Consider the following 15,187-nt stretch of genomic DNA (forward strand, 5'->3'; position numbering starts at 1 on the left):
GCTAGTCCGGGGCGTCGGGCGATAGAAATTCCACATCCCTGATTATAGTTAGATGTGGTTTATGTTATGTTTTCTTCTACATTATCCATTTTAGTGTATCATTACGGTTGGGACCAAATTGTACTTACTCTGTCTGTACTTTGTTTGACCTTATGGCGATGTCTGTCCCAATGGTTTACTTCCTTACCTAAAAGCAGGAGTTGGGTGGCAATTCATTGCATAGGAATCTTAATCTTATTGTGCACATTTTATTGCTGGCTTTTGTAACATGCTATGTTGTTATGCACTGCTTGACTGTAATGACGGGCTTACTCCTGTTAATAAAGTTTACAAAAAAAAAAACTGGAGTTAATAAAAGTTACTAAAGTTGAAACTGTTTCTGCAAAAATTAGGCTTGCTTGTCCTACAATTTTCAACTATTTTACACTAGTTTTCTGGTATCAAGGATTGAAAAAGCCCCAACCCCCTTGCATCTGTTCTCTTGTCCAGTGTTTCCCAACCAGGTTACCCCGAGCTGTTGTAAAACTACAACTTCCAGCATGCCCGGACAACCGAAGGTTGTCCGGGCATGCTGGGAGTTGTAGTTTTGCAACAGATATAGAGGCACCCTGGTTGGGAAAAACTGATCTTGACCAAAGATTTATGGAGCACTTAGCACCATGTTTTCCCATATGCAGTAGTTGGGGATCAGTGCTTCCCATGTTCTACATAGGAAGAGGGATGGGCATTTGTAATTTTTGTCAGGGCATCAGGAATTGACACATCATTTTTGCAATACCACAGAAATCCAGAAAACATGATTTGCTCAGGGTTCTTGAAGTCAGTAGTTGGGGAAATACTGCTTCATCCATAATTTTCTATAGTGCAATGAATTGAAAATACAAAATCTGAGTTAAAATCTCAATTGCACTAAGGAGTCCATGATAGAACACCATTATGTGATGCTTTGTAACCAGTTACAAGATAAGCACAGATATTGCGTGATTTAAAAGTAATTAGGCAATATCCTAATATGTTTGGTTGTATTGACTTGTTTAATGTTTGAAAGTATGTTTGATTCCTGTTAAGTATTAATATATTTAAAAAATGATCAGTATCACCAGTGTGGATGATACTGATTATAATAATACTTACCGCTCCCTGATCTGTGTTTCAGTTGTGCTTTAATCAGTATTCTCAATTTGCAAATCACTTTGGCTTTGTGCAAAGGGAATGTTCCCAAGCCCTGTGAAATACACTCCATGTGCTCCTACCCTTAACAGAATACCTTCACAACTAGGACACATTATGAAATGTATGTAGAAGTCACAGGGGACTTGCTTTGTAAGAGTTAACAAACATTGAGGAAAGGATACAGAAGAGGTGGTGACACAGAATGTTGAAACAATACTATATATTTATTTTTTGACGTGTATTTTGTCTGTTGCAGGTTACTCTGGAAAATTGTGTGGAGGTTGGACGCATCGCAAACACCTACAACCTCACAGAAGTCGATAAATATGTCAATAACTTTATTCTGAAAAATTTCCCACCTTTATTAACTACGGGGGAGTTTGTGAAACTCCCGTTTGAACGTCTCGCCTTTGTGCTTTCTAGTAATAGCCTTAAGCAGTGTTCCGAGCTTGAACTGTTCAAGGCCGCGTGTCGCTGGTTACGTTACGAAGATTCGCGTATGGAATTTGCTGCAAAACTAATGAAGAACATTCGATTCCCTCTTATGACACCACAAGACCTTATAAACCACGTCCAGACGGTGGACTTCATGAGAACTGACAATACATGTGTAAATTTACTTTTGGAAGCTAGCAATTACCAAATGATGCCGTATATGCAGCCGGTTATGCAGTCAGAAAGAACTGCCATTCGTTCAGACAACACTCATTTGGTGACATTGGGGGGAGTGTTAAGACAACAGCTGGTGGTAAGCAAAGAGCTGCGGATGTACGACGAAAAGGCCCATGAGTGGAAATCTTTGGCTGCAATGGATGCTCCCCGATACCAGCATGGAATAGCGGTCATTGGAAATTTTCTCTACGTAGTTGGTGGCCAAAGCAATTACGACACAAAGGGAAAAACTGCTGTGGACACGGTTTTCAGATTTGACCCTCGATACAATAAATGGATGCAAGTGGCATCTCTAAATGAAAAGCGTACCTTTTTCCACCTAAGTGCCCTCAAAGGTCATCTGTATGCAGTTGGTGGTCGAAATGCAGCTGGTGAACTTGGTGAGATATTTAAGTTTTTTGGGTTATTTTTATTTATACATCTCCACTACATTAATTTAGACTGCTCACATATTTGCATTCATTAAAGAATCAGTTGCACTGTTCTAGATCTGTCATATGGATGTCAAAGCTTTAATAACGTAAAAGCAAGAATGAGGCTTGGTTACCAACAATTTTTTTTTCTTCCAACAAAGGTATACCGTATTTATCGGCGTATAACATGCACTTTTTAGGCTAAAATTTTTCGCCTAAAGTGTACCTGCGTGTTATACGCCAATAAGCCGCTGCAGTTCAATGATTTAAAGCGAGCGCTTTAAATCAATGAAATGCAGCGGCTTTGCAGGTGCAGAGACTGCCACCGCTGCCGGCTTCTCTGCCCCTGCCTGTCCTGGGGTCTAGAGCCCTTCTCTCCCCCTGGCTATCGGTGCCGCTGCCCATTCTCTTCCCCTGACTATCGGTGCCATTGGCAATGGGGCAGCAGCACCGACATACAGGGGGAGAGAAGGGGCAGCGGCACCCATTGCCGGCGCCGCTGCCCCATTTCCTCCCCCCATCCCCGGTTGTATAATTACCTGTTGCCGGGGTCGGGTCCGCACTGCTTCAGGCCTCCGGTGTGCGTCCCCTGCGTCGTTGCTATGCGCTGCGAGACGCAATGACGTCGCTCATCATTGCGCCGCGCCGTGCAGCGCATAGCAACTACGCAGGGGACGTACACTGGAGGCCTGAAGCAGCGCGGACCCGACCCCGGCAACAGGTAATTATACAACCGGGGATGGGGGGGGCAGCGGCGCCGGCAATGGGTGCCGCTGCCCCTTCTCTCCCCTGGCTATCGGCGCCGCTTCTCTCCCCCTGGCTATCTGCGCCGGCAATGGGGCGCCGGCACCGATAGTCAGGGGGAGAGAACGGGCAGCGGCGCAGATAGCTAGCGGGAGAGAAGCGGCGGCAGCAGGGCTCTAGACCCCAGGAAAGGCAGGGGCAGAGAAGCGGGCAGCGACGGCCTCTCTCCCCCTGCCTTTCTTGGGTGTGTTTCGGGGTATACGCATGTGCACACACAGGCACCCTCATTTTACCAAGGATATTTGGGTAAAAAACTTTTTTTTTACCCAAATATCCTTGGTAAAATGAGGGTATGAGGGTGCGTGTTATAGGCCTGTGCGTGGTATACCCCGATAAATAAGGTTTAGTTACGACAATTCAAAAAAAAAAAAAAAAACTCCTATGTACTGTATGCTGCTGAATAGATATGACTGTCTTTGACTCCCATTGTGATAAAAACATAAGCACGGCACATACTTTTTAAATTTTTTACTGTATAGAGAAGACTGCTTTTCTATACAGTAAAAAAATATATATATAATTTTATCGGCTCATGCAACCAAACGCATAGTAAAATGGAGGTGTGAATAGAGCCTTTTTGCTGCACTGTTTTTGTTAGTGTAATTGAAAGCACAAAAGGTAAACAAAGAACAAATGTGAACATAGCTATGAATAATTTAGACTTGTTCGAAAGTAAGAGCCGATGTGCTGAAATGCCCCTTGGTGACCCTTGGATGCCTGAACTTTCCACCCTTCCCAGTGCACACCTCTAGCTTTCTGGCCTTCTGGCTGCAGGTGAGAATTGTTTTATAGACCCAGGAATGAGTTTCAGGGTTCCGTGCTACTTTTGTTGTCTCTTCTGGAGGTTTAAGGGATCTGGAGGAGTGGCAATCAGGTACCTTACCTTCCTGCAACCCCTGGTTTCTGTTTTTACAAGGATGCCACCTAGTTCTTGGCTCCTACTTGATATTCCCCCCCCCCCCCAGGTGGATGTTGGGAGCATTGTTGTCCTCCCTGAGCTTCAGCCAAGACCTAGACCCTTGAAGGGACGGTTTGTGTCCTGTAAAAGAAGGACTTGCAATTAAGTGCTTCTTTGTGTACTTTTTTCTGTAACCTCTTCACACCTTTTATATCGGAGTATTTGTATTATGGGTGAGGGCAGCTGACAATATAGAAATTGGTAGAAAATATGAAAACTTTCCTGGCAAACTGAACTTTCCAGAGATCACTGCGGTACTGAGTGATGTCTTTTCCTGCTGGTCCCTATCAGACCACAGTCAACATTCTTCAAGAAATTGGGACGTCACTCTCTGAACTACGTGTGCCTAGCATTCTTTCAAGGGTTCTGGCACTGTTCTGTTGTAAGAGCTGTTTTGTGGATTATTTTTTTTGTTGTAAACTTGAAAAATCATTTTGGAAATTTCACAATTTTCCTCAGCTTAAAGGAGTAGTCCAGTCCTGAAAAACTTTATCCCCTATCCTAAGGATAGGGGATAAGTTTCAGATCGCCGGGGTCCGACCGCTGGGGCCCCTGCGATCTCCTGTATGGGGCCCTGGCAGCCCGCGGGAAGGGGGCATGTTGACCACAGCAGGAAGCGGCGGCCGACACGCCCCTTTAATACAACTCTATGGCAGATCCGAAGCACTGCCTTCGGCAATCTCCGGCTCTGCCATAGCCCTGTATTGAGGGGGGGTGTCGGCCGCCGCGTCGTGCGGTGGTCAACACTCCCCCTTCCCGCGGGCTGCCAGGGCCCCGTACAGGAGATCACGGGGGGCCCCAGCGGTCGGACCCCCCATGGTCTGAAATTTATCCCCTATCCTTAGCATAGGGGATAAGTTTTTCAAACTGGACTACTCCATTTACCCTGTAGTCCTAAGTGTTTGTTACCTTGGTGCTGGAAAAACATTCGGCAAATTTTTTACCAAAGGTTTCATCACTCCTGTTCTAGGTAAGTAAACTCATAGGAGCTTACTAAGGCTGCATTCACACCACATTTTTCCAATACAGTTCCCGTATATGTTTTCAATGTGAAAACCGTACGGAACCGTATTGAAAACCATATGCATTGACTCTCCATTGAAAACCATATGCCAAAAGATGCATCAGGTTGTGTCCGTTTTGCATCCTGTAAGGTTTTGTCAGTTTTTTTTTTCCCCATACCCAAAACCGTAGTCTACCACGTTTTTGGTCCGGGTGAAAAACTGTATTAAACCGTATGTGTTTTTTTTTTTTTGTTTTTTACATGGGAGTCAATGGGAACGGTACAGAACCATATGTGCATACGGTTCCATCCGGTTTTTACCATACGGCTTTTGACTTTGAACAGGTTTTTTTTCTTGGAATTTCAATAAAACAAGTAAAACTTTATTCAAAATGGAGTAAAAAGTTAAAATCTTATAAGTTTTTTTTCTTACAAAACGGATGCAACCAGACATAATTTTTCAAACCGTATACGGTTTTTAACTGTATGCGGGTTGAAATTTGTACACACGTTTTGATACAGTTTAGTCAAGTTTTGAGCAATACATTTTTCATCAAAAACCTGATACGGGAACTGTATTGCAAAAACGTTGTGTGAATGCATCCTAAAGCTCCAGTAAGGGAATGAGAAATAAAAAGCTGCTGTTCTCTAGTCCAGAGCTTCTCAAGCTATCAGGCGTCCCCTAGTTGTTGGGGAGGCAGTTCTCACAGGAGGGATAAGACTGCCTATTCTGTAGGTATAGCAATAACAAGTTTAGCAACATATTTGACATTCTGTACTTATTTCAATGTCCTACAGTATTCAGAAGACCTATAGAAGGTAAGTAAAGGAATGGTTTTTAGTTTAGTTTTTACTAGGATTTTCACTACAGGTAGGCCAAGGCACCACCTTAGTCTGTATAGTGAGGCCTCAATAGAGAAAGTTTAAGAAGCTCTACTCTCTAAACTATAAGGCATCTCTTGTTTGCAACATGGAAAATATATTTTTAGAATTACTATTATTAGGCTGGGTTCACACTGCATTAAGCACTGTCCAGCAGGGGCCGTTTAATGCGCAGGGGTAGTTTCCTTCCCTGTGTTAAATCCATCCATAGACCCCCATTTACCTGACAGAGGCCAGAAGTGTGTAATTTTGGCCTCCATTTGGGATGTATGCGCCAGCGTTTGCCTAAAGGAATAGTGTACAACTCCACGATTTTTTTTAGCTAGTTCTTGAGACCCTATGTATGCTGCGGAGTGTCATCTGTCATTGGTATGCTTTGGACCTATACATTGGGGCCTCCTTCTAATGTATACATCTGGGAGATGCCGCTTGTCTGTGGGATCTTAGTCTTAGTATTGTAACTGTATTAGCACTTTTATTTAACCCCTTAAGGACTCAGGGTTTTTCCGTTTTTGCACTTCCGTTTTTTTCCTCCTTACCTTTTAAAAATCATAACCCTTTCAATTTTCCACCTAAAAATCCATATTGTGGCTTATTTTTTGCGTCGCCAATTCTACTTTGCAGTGACATTAGTCATTTTACCCAAAAATGCACGGCGAAACGGGAAAAAAAATCATTGTGCGACAAAATCGAAAAAAAAACACCATTATGTAACTTTTGGGGGCTTCCGTTTCTACGCAGTGCATATTTCGGTAAAAATTACACCTTTATCATTATTCTGTAGGTCCATACGGTTAAAATGATACCCTACTTATATAGGTTTGATTTTGTCGCACTTCTGGAAAAAATCATAACTACAAGCAGGAAAATGTATACGTTTAAAAATGTCATCTTCTGACCCCTATAACTTTTTTTTATTTTTCTATGTACAGGGCGGTATGAGGACTCATTTTTTGCACCGTGATCTGAAGTTTTTATCGGTATGATTTTTGTTTTGATCGGACTTTTTGATCACTTTTTATTCATTTTTTTTAATGGTATAAAAAGTGACCAAAATACGGTTTTTTGGACTTTGGAATTTTTTTGCGCGTACGCCATTGACCGTGCGGTTTAATTAATGATATATTTTTATTGTTCGGACATTTACGCACGCGGCGATACCACATATGTTTTTTTTTTTGTTTTTTTTACACTTTTATTTTTTTATGGGAAAAGGGGGGTGATTCAAACTTTTATTAGGGAAGGGGTTAAATGACCTTTATTAACACTTTTTTTTTTTACATTTTTTTTGCAGTGTTATAGGTCCCATAGGGACCTATAACACTGCACACACTGATCTCCTATGCTGATCACTGGCGTGTATTAACACGCCTGTGATCAGCATTATCGGCGCTTGACTGCTCCTGCCTGGATCTCAGGCACGGAGCAGTCATTCGTCGATCGGACACCGAGGAGGCAGGTAAGGGCCCTCCCGGTGTCCGGTCAGCTATTCGGGACGCCGCGATTTCACCGCGGCGGTCCCGAACAGCCCGACTGAGCAGCCGGGTCACTTTCAGTTTCACTTTAGAAGCGGCGGTCAGCTTTGACCGCCGCTTCTAAAGGGTTAATACCGCACATCGCCGCGATCGGCGATGTGTGGTATTAGCCGCGGGTCCCGGCCGTTGATGAGCGCCGGGATCGACGCGATATGATGCAGGATCGCGGCGCGATCCCGCTTCATATCGCGGGAGCCGGCGCAGGGTGTAAATATACGTCCTACGTCGTTAAGGGGTTAATGTGTTGTCCGATACTTATGTTTCTATCCATTTAGCTAGAACAGATTTAGACTAATTCCTACAAAAGTAAAATGTGAGGGGGAGGGGGACTTATGAATTAATTTTCTGTAGGTTTTAACTGAAACTTGTTGAATATATTTTGTGCTAAAAATTTTGTAAAAAGGAGGGCATTGCAAAAAAAAAAAATGTATTACCCTAGACATAAACATTAAGGTGGTATTAGCAAAGGTCAAGGTTAACTATTGGGTAAGGTTCCTATTGGGATTCCTTAACCCGTTAAGGACATCGGATGTTAATGTATGTCCTGTAGCCCTGGTTCTTAATGCACCAGGATATACATATATGTCCTGAGCGGTGGTCCAACTATGAAGAAAGCGACAGGAGCTGCGTTTGCATCATACACTGTAAGTGACGGCTGCTAGCAGCAGATGTGCACTTTCAGTCAATGACTAAGAATGGCGATCTTGCCGTTCTCCATTATTAACCCCCTTAAGGGCTGTGATCAATAGCGTTGTTCCCCTAACATTGGCACCCCTGCAACATGTATATGGGAGTCCGATCATTTTTTTTTTTGTCCTGCTTGGAGGTCTTCTCAGCTGCTCTGCGTGGGTCCCAGCTCTAATCTGCTGCTATAGTCTGCTGATCCAGGCTCTACCAGCAGATCCCTAATAACCTTGAATTATGCTATGCAACAACATTGCTACCATGCTTTTGGGCTTGCTGAGCTCCCTGCCTCCCCCATATGCTGCGCATTGCCCGCCACCTGAAATTAATATTCTAATTTCTTCAATCTCACATCCTAATGACATGACAGTCTACAAGGATGTGAATGCTCTGCTATTGTGGCAAGAGAACAGAGTGCTCACGTGCCTGCAGGCTCTTACATCACTAGGATGTGAGATTGAAAAAATTAGAATATTCATCAGATTGGAGAGCATAGCGCTGTGTATAGAGGAAACAGGGGAGCTCAGCAAGCTGGCTCCCCGCCTCTATTGCGCACAGAAGCGATGTAGCAATAAGGATTACGAGAGAACTTTTAATCACTGGAACAGATTTATGTAACTGACCCCTTGTTTTAATGCTGTTCATCTGGACTAAAACCCAGTGTATTAGGTGTATTGCAGGTCGCTAGATTGTCAGTTATCCTTTTTAAAAAGTGAAAAGTAAAATGAAGCTTATTTTTTTTTTTTTTTTTTTTAAACACACGTAAGCCCCTTCCCTAGTAAACCACCCCCCCTTTTCAATTTTTTTTTCAATTAAAGTAAAAAAAACAAAATTCCCCACATATTTAGTATTTCAGTTTGCAGAAATACCCAAACTATTAAATCATAATTTTAATGAGCCCACGTGGTAAACGGCATAAACATAAAAAATATCCCCCCCCCAAAAAAATAAAAAATTTAGTTAAAAGTGATCAAAAAGTTTTATATATGTGCAAACTTAGTACCGATAAAAAATAAACATTACAGAATACCTATCAGCTTTAGCCAAGCAATAACAAAAAAAAGACCTTTGCAGAGGTGCTGCTGATTCCAAGTAGGATGTGACAAACCAAAGCCAGAGATGCAGGAGTACAAAAAACTGGAAGGTTTATTGAATGAGCGATTAAAACAAATAAAATGGACATCTCCATTTTATTTTATTTGCTCATACAATAAATCTTCCAGTGTTTTGTACTCCTGCATCTCTGGCTTTGGTTTGTCACATCCTACTTAGAATCAGCAGTGCCTCTCCAAGGTATTTTTTTCTGGTAATTGCTTGTCTCCATCCAGGAATGGTTCTCCTTTTCCTGTGATCTCAGGCTTATTGGCAGTTCCAGCTATATTTTAACCCCACAATTGGGTTGAAACGCAAGTTCATACTTGCTCCAAGGTGAGCAGCCACTACCTAGGGGTTATACACCCCATGCCTTATTTCTTCCAATAGCCTAAACGATGTTACACGAGGCGCCCACTCCGGTCTCTCTCTTTCTTATACCAGCAGGTTATCAGCTTTAGCATAAAGTGCACTCTTTAAACAGAACCCCTCCAAAAAGCAAAGTTACTAAATTGCTCTTTTGTTTCCAGTTGTCCCACAAAAATAATATAAATAAATATATATGGAATATATATAATTTTTTTTATGTTGTACATCTTGTGATAAAATGAAAGGTGTCCTTTACAAAGCTCAATTGGTCATGCTACAAACAAGCCTCATACGGATGTTAAAATAAAAGACGGTCTCTTAAAAGGCGAGGAGGAAAAAACCAAAAATGGAAAAAGAAAAAAAAAGAAACTAGCGATTTCATAAACATACAACACTTGCAGGTGAAATTTTTTCTATAGCGAATTCAACCATGTAAAGCGATCGTGAACAGGTTTTTACATTTAAGACAACTGTAAGCAACAATTGTAATTAGTCAAATTACACGTGTTAGCAAAGCGTGTAATGGCATCTTAACAGAACTAGTCTCAATGGGAATTGTCAGTCAAATCCTGGCAAAATCCAAAGTAGAACTGAAGACATACAGTCGTATACTTTTTGCCTATCAGTAAAAGTAAAACATTTTCATGATTTGTAGTACACCACTACATTTGTAGTTACCCCACGGGTGCATATAAGCTTATGATTTGTATCCATTGTAATGAAGTCATTGGCTTATTGTAACTGGTGAAGTGTCATAGTTTTGTTGTAATTATACAAGGCTTCACATCTTGTATATCAAAAACTGAAGCAAAAAAACATCATCAATGTATACCTCACTTGGAAACCTGTATAGGAATACTGTGGCATGTTTTGCCCATTAGCTCTATGTCCCTCTGTAGTGGAAAGTGCTGAAGACTGTTTCCCCTGTACAATAGGAAAAAAATATCCTGGCGTATACTAGCCCAGCATGTTCTCAAGGGCAATCTCATGGTATATACTTGGTGCTTTGGGTTTTACAGATATGTTTGGTTTATGCACAGGGACATTCTTAATACAGAACTTTGTGTATTGAAAACAGAGCCTTGGGGCCCATTCACACTATGGAATATCTGCCTGGAGAACTTATAGGGGGAGATTTATCAAAACCTTCCCAGAGGAAAAGTTGCTGAGTTGCCCATAGCAACCAATCAGATCGCTTCTTTCATCAGGCATCTGATGGTTATGAGCAACTCAGCAACTTTTCCTCTGGACAAGTTTTGATAAATTTCCCCCATAGTCTTATATTCTGTATGAAGCAACAGCCGCTGAGATAAATCTACACTTGGACTGCTCAGAAATGCTCTGTCTCTATTGACACCAATGCATTTTTGAGCAGATTCCGTCAAAAGAATGAACATGTTCATAATTTCAGTGCAGTTTTAAATCCAAATTTGCTCATCTGAATTTTCCACCGTGGACATTCTGTAGATTCAGCAGAATCCTGTTGAAAACCATTTCTTAGCCGAATATCTCTGCTCTTAAGTTCAGTAGTGTACATAGGCTATGTCTAAACACGTGTTTGTCTAGATCAGTGTTTGCATGCGCAGAGAGCCAAAGGCTGTCTGGGAATGCTGGGAGTTGTAGGCACACTGATGGGGAAACACTTTGTCCTTTTTTTGAAAGGTGGGAATAAATCCTTGTATGTATTTGGGGCCCTACTGTCCCTCTGTTTTTTGATACCATATAGTATATGCCAAAACAATATTTCCAGACTAAAGAACCATTACAGTGCTAGTGGTTCCAAAGTAGGGATTTTGCATACTGCCATGCTGATGGCTCAATCATGTGCATTCGGAAGGGACTTAATATGTCACATTGTTGTTCTGCACTTGTTTTGCACTAATATGTGCAGACCATGCCTAGGGCCATTTTTACAGTAACACATAATGGGCACTGTATGCCCTAATTTTACAGCTACAAATCTGTGTCTTATAAGACTTAATCTGTATGGCTTACAATGCAGACATGTTTCTGTGTATCTTGATCTAAATAACCTGACACAATGCATTACTGAAAAAGTGGAGTACGCTGGCACATGTCTGTACAGAAGTGGACTACTAGACCAGTGTATCCCAACTATTATGCCACACTATCACTGACAATTTAGCTAGTTTTACACCAAAAATTACTACAGTATAGCTAAAAACCCCACTTTATTATGTTCACAATTAAAACCCTGTTCTAAAAAATACAACACAAAATCCATTCATAAATTATTAAGCCTTCAGGTTAATATATCCCACACTTCCCGACACATTTCCCTATATATCCTATGCTAAAATACGGTTCATCAGTTGATTACAAATGGTACGCAGGTGGAGAGACAGATGTACAGTAACCCCCCGACATGCGATGGCCCCGACATATGATCAAATTGACATACGATGGCCTCTCAGAGGCAATCGCATGTCGGCATCGACATACGATGCTTTTATATGTCGGGGCCATCGCATTAACTGCTATCCGACAGCGCAAAATGCTTAAGCTGCTGTCGGATAGCAGTTTAAGCATCCCGGGCAGGTTCGCCTACCTATTCCCGCTGCTCCGGGTCCACTTCGCGATCCTCCGGCGTCTTCTGCATCTTCTCCAGGGTCCGGGCCTTGCTTTCCGGCGTCGTTATTACGTCACTACGCACACCGCGCCGGCGCAGCAGCATAATAACGTCACCAGAAAGCGAGGCCCGGACCCTGCAGAAGATGCGGAAGAAGCTGGAGGATCGCGAAGAAGACACCGGAGCAGCGGGACAGCATCGGGAGCCCCTTGGACAGCATCGGGAGCGGTGAGGACCTGGTCCGGAATGGCGGGGACAGGTGAGTACAGCTTCCTATACTTTACATTGCACGGATCCCTCAACATACGATGGATTCAACAAACGATGGGTCGTTTGGAACGAATTACCATCGTATGTTGAGGGACCACTGTATGTCGGGGCCATCGCATTAACTGCTATCCGACAGCGCAAAATGCTTAAGCTGCTGTCTGATAGCAGTTTAAGCATCCCTGACAGGTTTGCTTACCTATCCCCACTGCACCGGGTCCACTTCGCGATCCTCCGGTGTCTTCTGTATCTTCTCCAGGGTCCGGGCCTCACTTTCTGGCGTCGTTATTACGTTTCTACGCGCGCTGTGCCGGCGCAGCAGTGTAATAATGTCACCAGAAAGCGAGGCCCGGACCCTGCAGAAGATGCAGAAGAAGCTGGAGGATCCCGAAGTGGACCCGGAGCAGCGGGACAGCATCGGGAGCGGTGAGGACCTGGTCCGGAGTGGCGGGGACAGGTGAGTATAACTTCCTATACTTAACATTGCACAAATCCCTCAACATACGATGGATTCGACAAACGATGGGTCGTTTGGAACGAATTACCATCGTATGTTGAGGGACCATTGTATCATAAGGTACAAAGATACATAAACACACTGCAAGTTACATAGCTAAAGAGGGCATTACAAATAATAGCAAGACTAAAACGTGAAGCACGTGATCATTTTCAATGGCCACAATGAGGGGCAGATTGCTTGAAGTCCTCTGGTATGAAAGTATTTGGTCCTTCTGTTGTCAAGTAGACTGATGAGATTTTATAAAGAAAGACAGATACAGCTGACTAAATTCACCATATGAAGAGGATAACTGGATAATGCCTACTTTACAAATCTTTTTCTGCAGTCCACAATAGATAAGACTTAACTTAAGGGGATCCAGATATACACCACACTGTGTAGGTAATATCAGGACAGATAACTTGTCCAAATGTTTTCCAAAACACACTCATAGATCCATCTGATGAATATCCTACCACGGGTTAGAGCTACAACAGCCCCAGAGAAGACTCCTTTCCTACAATGTTAGTCCCAAATACCCACCCATCATCTTCATAATAGTTAGTCTTGCTTAAAAGGGATAGAAATATAACCCTCCAGTGCACTTGATGGTTGGACCTCCAGTATACAAGTCCCCACTGCTGCAAGCACACAAGCACTGACTTTGACAGCTGCCGATCCATGCCACAGGTCACTATTATGCCGCCAGCTGTTGCAAAACTACAGAATATAGCAATGATCTGCAACCTGTGGCTATACAGCTAGTGCAGAACCTTAACTCCCAGCATGTCAGCCAAAAGCTTTACTAGATCAGTGCATGTACTTTATTGTGCTACTGTCCCTTATGCATTGCTAGTAGTTATTGCTTGCTGGGAGTTGTACTGCTGCACCAGCTACCGAGCCATAAGTTGAAGATCACTGATCTATATCACAACATGCTAGCAGTTGTAGTTTTGGGTCCGTTTCCGTTTTCGGCCAAGCACTTACAAAATTTTCGATTTGAGGCTAAAATTTTCATTTTGATGCACCACTAATAGTTAGTGTGTTGGGGGGGGGGGGGGGGGATTTGAGGACTAGAGCGTCACTGTTGCTTTTTCTCCCCTACAAGGTTTAGGTAGTAAGACCAAACGCCGGGTATTCAGCTAGTATATATTAGTTTTAGGGCTGTAAAATGTAAATAATTTTTTAATGATTTCTTGTTAGTTTTAATCCAGGTTTATCTATGGTATTCACCTGAGAAGTAGACAGAATCTGGATGACTGTATAATGCTTTGGGTGCACCTGCTTATTGATTTGTAGGCCTTTGTGTTGAAATCTGAACATTGCTTCATTCTTCATTATACCCTCCAGCTACAGCAGTGCTGCTGAAGCTGTTTTATATTTTGTTTCTGAAAAAACGTCCTGTTCAGAATTGATTTAAGGAAAGATCTCCCGGCAAATAATGTATTGTATTTTGTCATTTTTGTAAACCCAGGCCTCCTATATTCATCGAAACATGAAGTGCTCCAAACATAGTCAATGCAGTTTGATGATTGGGTACTATAAACCACTCCTGACCTGCTTCCTTATGTTTCCCTTTCGTTGTCCAGACATGCTGGGAGTTCTAGTTTTGCAACAGCTCTAGGCATCCTGTTTAGGAAAAACGGTCCTTATAAATATTAGCATCGTGGGGAAACCTAAAAACCTGATGCTTCCCTAGCCTCAGACCCTGTAGGTCTACCACAGATCCCTTTTTCCTCTGTGTGATCCTGCTTTTTTCTTTGTGCTACCGACAATGAGCTGGTTTCAGGACCTTTCCTGCTCAGCCTATCAGTGATTGCAGTGATGTCATGTGTTAGGCCAGTGATTGAGCAGGAAGGTCCTGTAAGTCCCATAAGACACTGGACTGCATGGAGGAGAACAGGATTTCCGGCAGACCTATGGGGGGGCTGGAGCTAGGTGAGCATCATGTTTTATTTTATGTTTTCCCCACACTCCGGCACTACGTTTATTGGGGAAGATTGGACATGAAATGGGGTGAGGGGGGAAATGTGACATTGGAGGATTGACATGAAATGAGGGGTGTGGACATGAAATGGGAAATGTATGTATTATTTACAAACAAGTAAAAGATAAAGTTAAAAGGACTAAGGATATCCTGCTTGATTCAAGGTTAGGTGAATGTCTCTTAATGTGCAATTCCTCTTTGGAGCTCCTATAATTATATTACGTTAGTTCCTTTATTACCTCAATTTCATCTGATGATA

At 42.6% G+C, this 15,187-nt stretch overlaps 1 protein-coding gene across 6 annotated transcripts in view; it reads left to right on the forward strand.

The window, feature by feature from the left end:
- The window catches only part of KLHL13 (kelch like family member 13), an 85,261-nt gene that overhangs the window by 42,477 nt on the left and 27,597 nt on the right, over nucleotides 1–15,187 (forward strand). For all 6 annotated transcript variants that reach the window (XM_056541098.1, XM_056541096.1, XM_056541097.1 and 3 more), the window contains one exon: nucleotides 1,430–2,225. In XM_056541098.1, coding sequence (XP_056397073.1) covers nucleotides 1,430–2,225 — 796 coding nt within the window. The remainder of the gene's footprint in view (nucleotides 1–1,429; nucleotides 2,226–15,187) is intronic.

The sequence above is a fragment of the Hyla sarda genome, chromosome 9 (genome assembly GCF_029499605.1).
Source record: "Hyla sarda isolate aHylSar1 chromosome 9, aHylSar1.hap1, whole genome shotgun sequence".
In the NCBI taxonomy this organism is placed as follows: Eukaryota; Metazoa; Chordata; class Amphibia; order Anura; family Hylidae; genus Hyla; species Hyla sarda.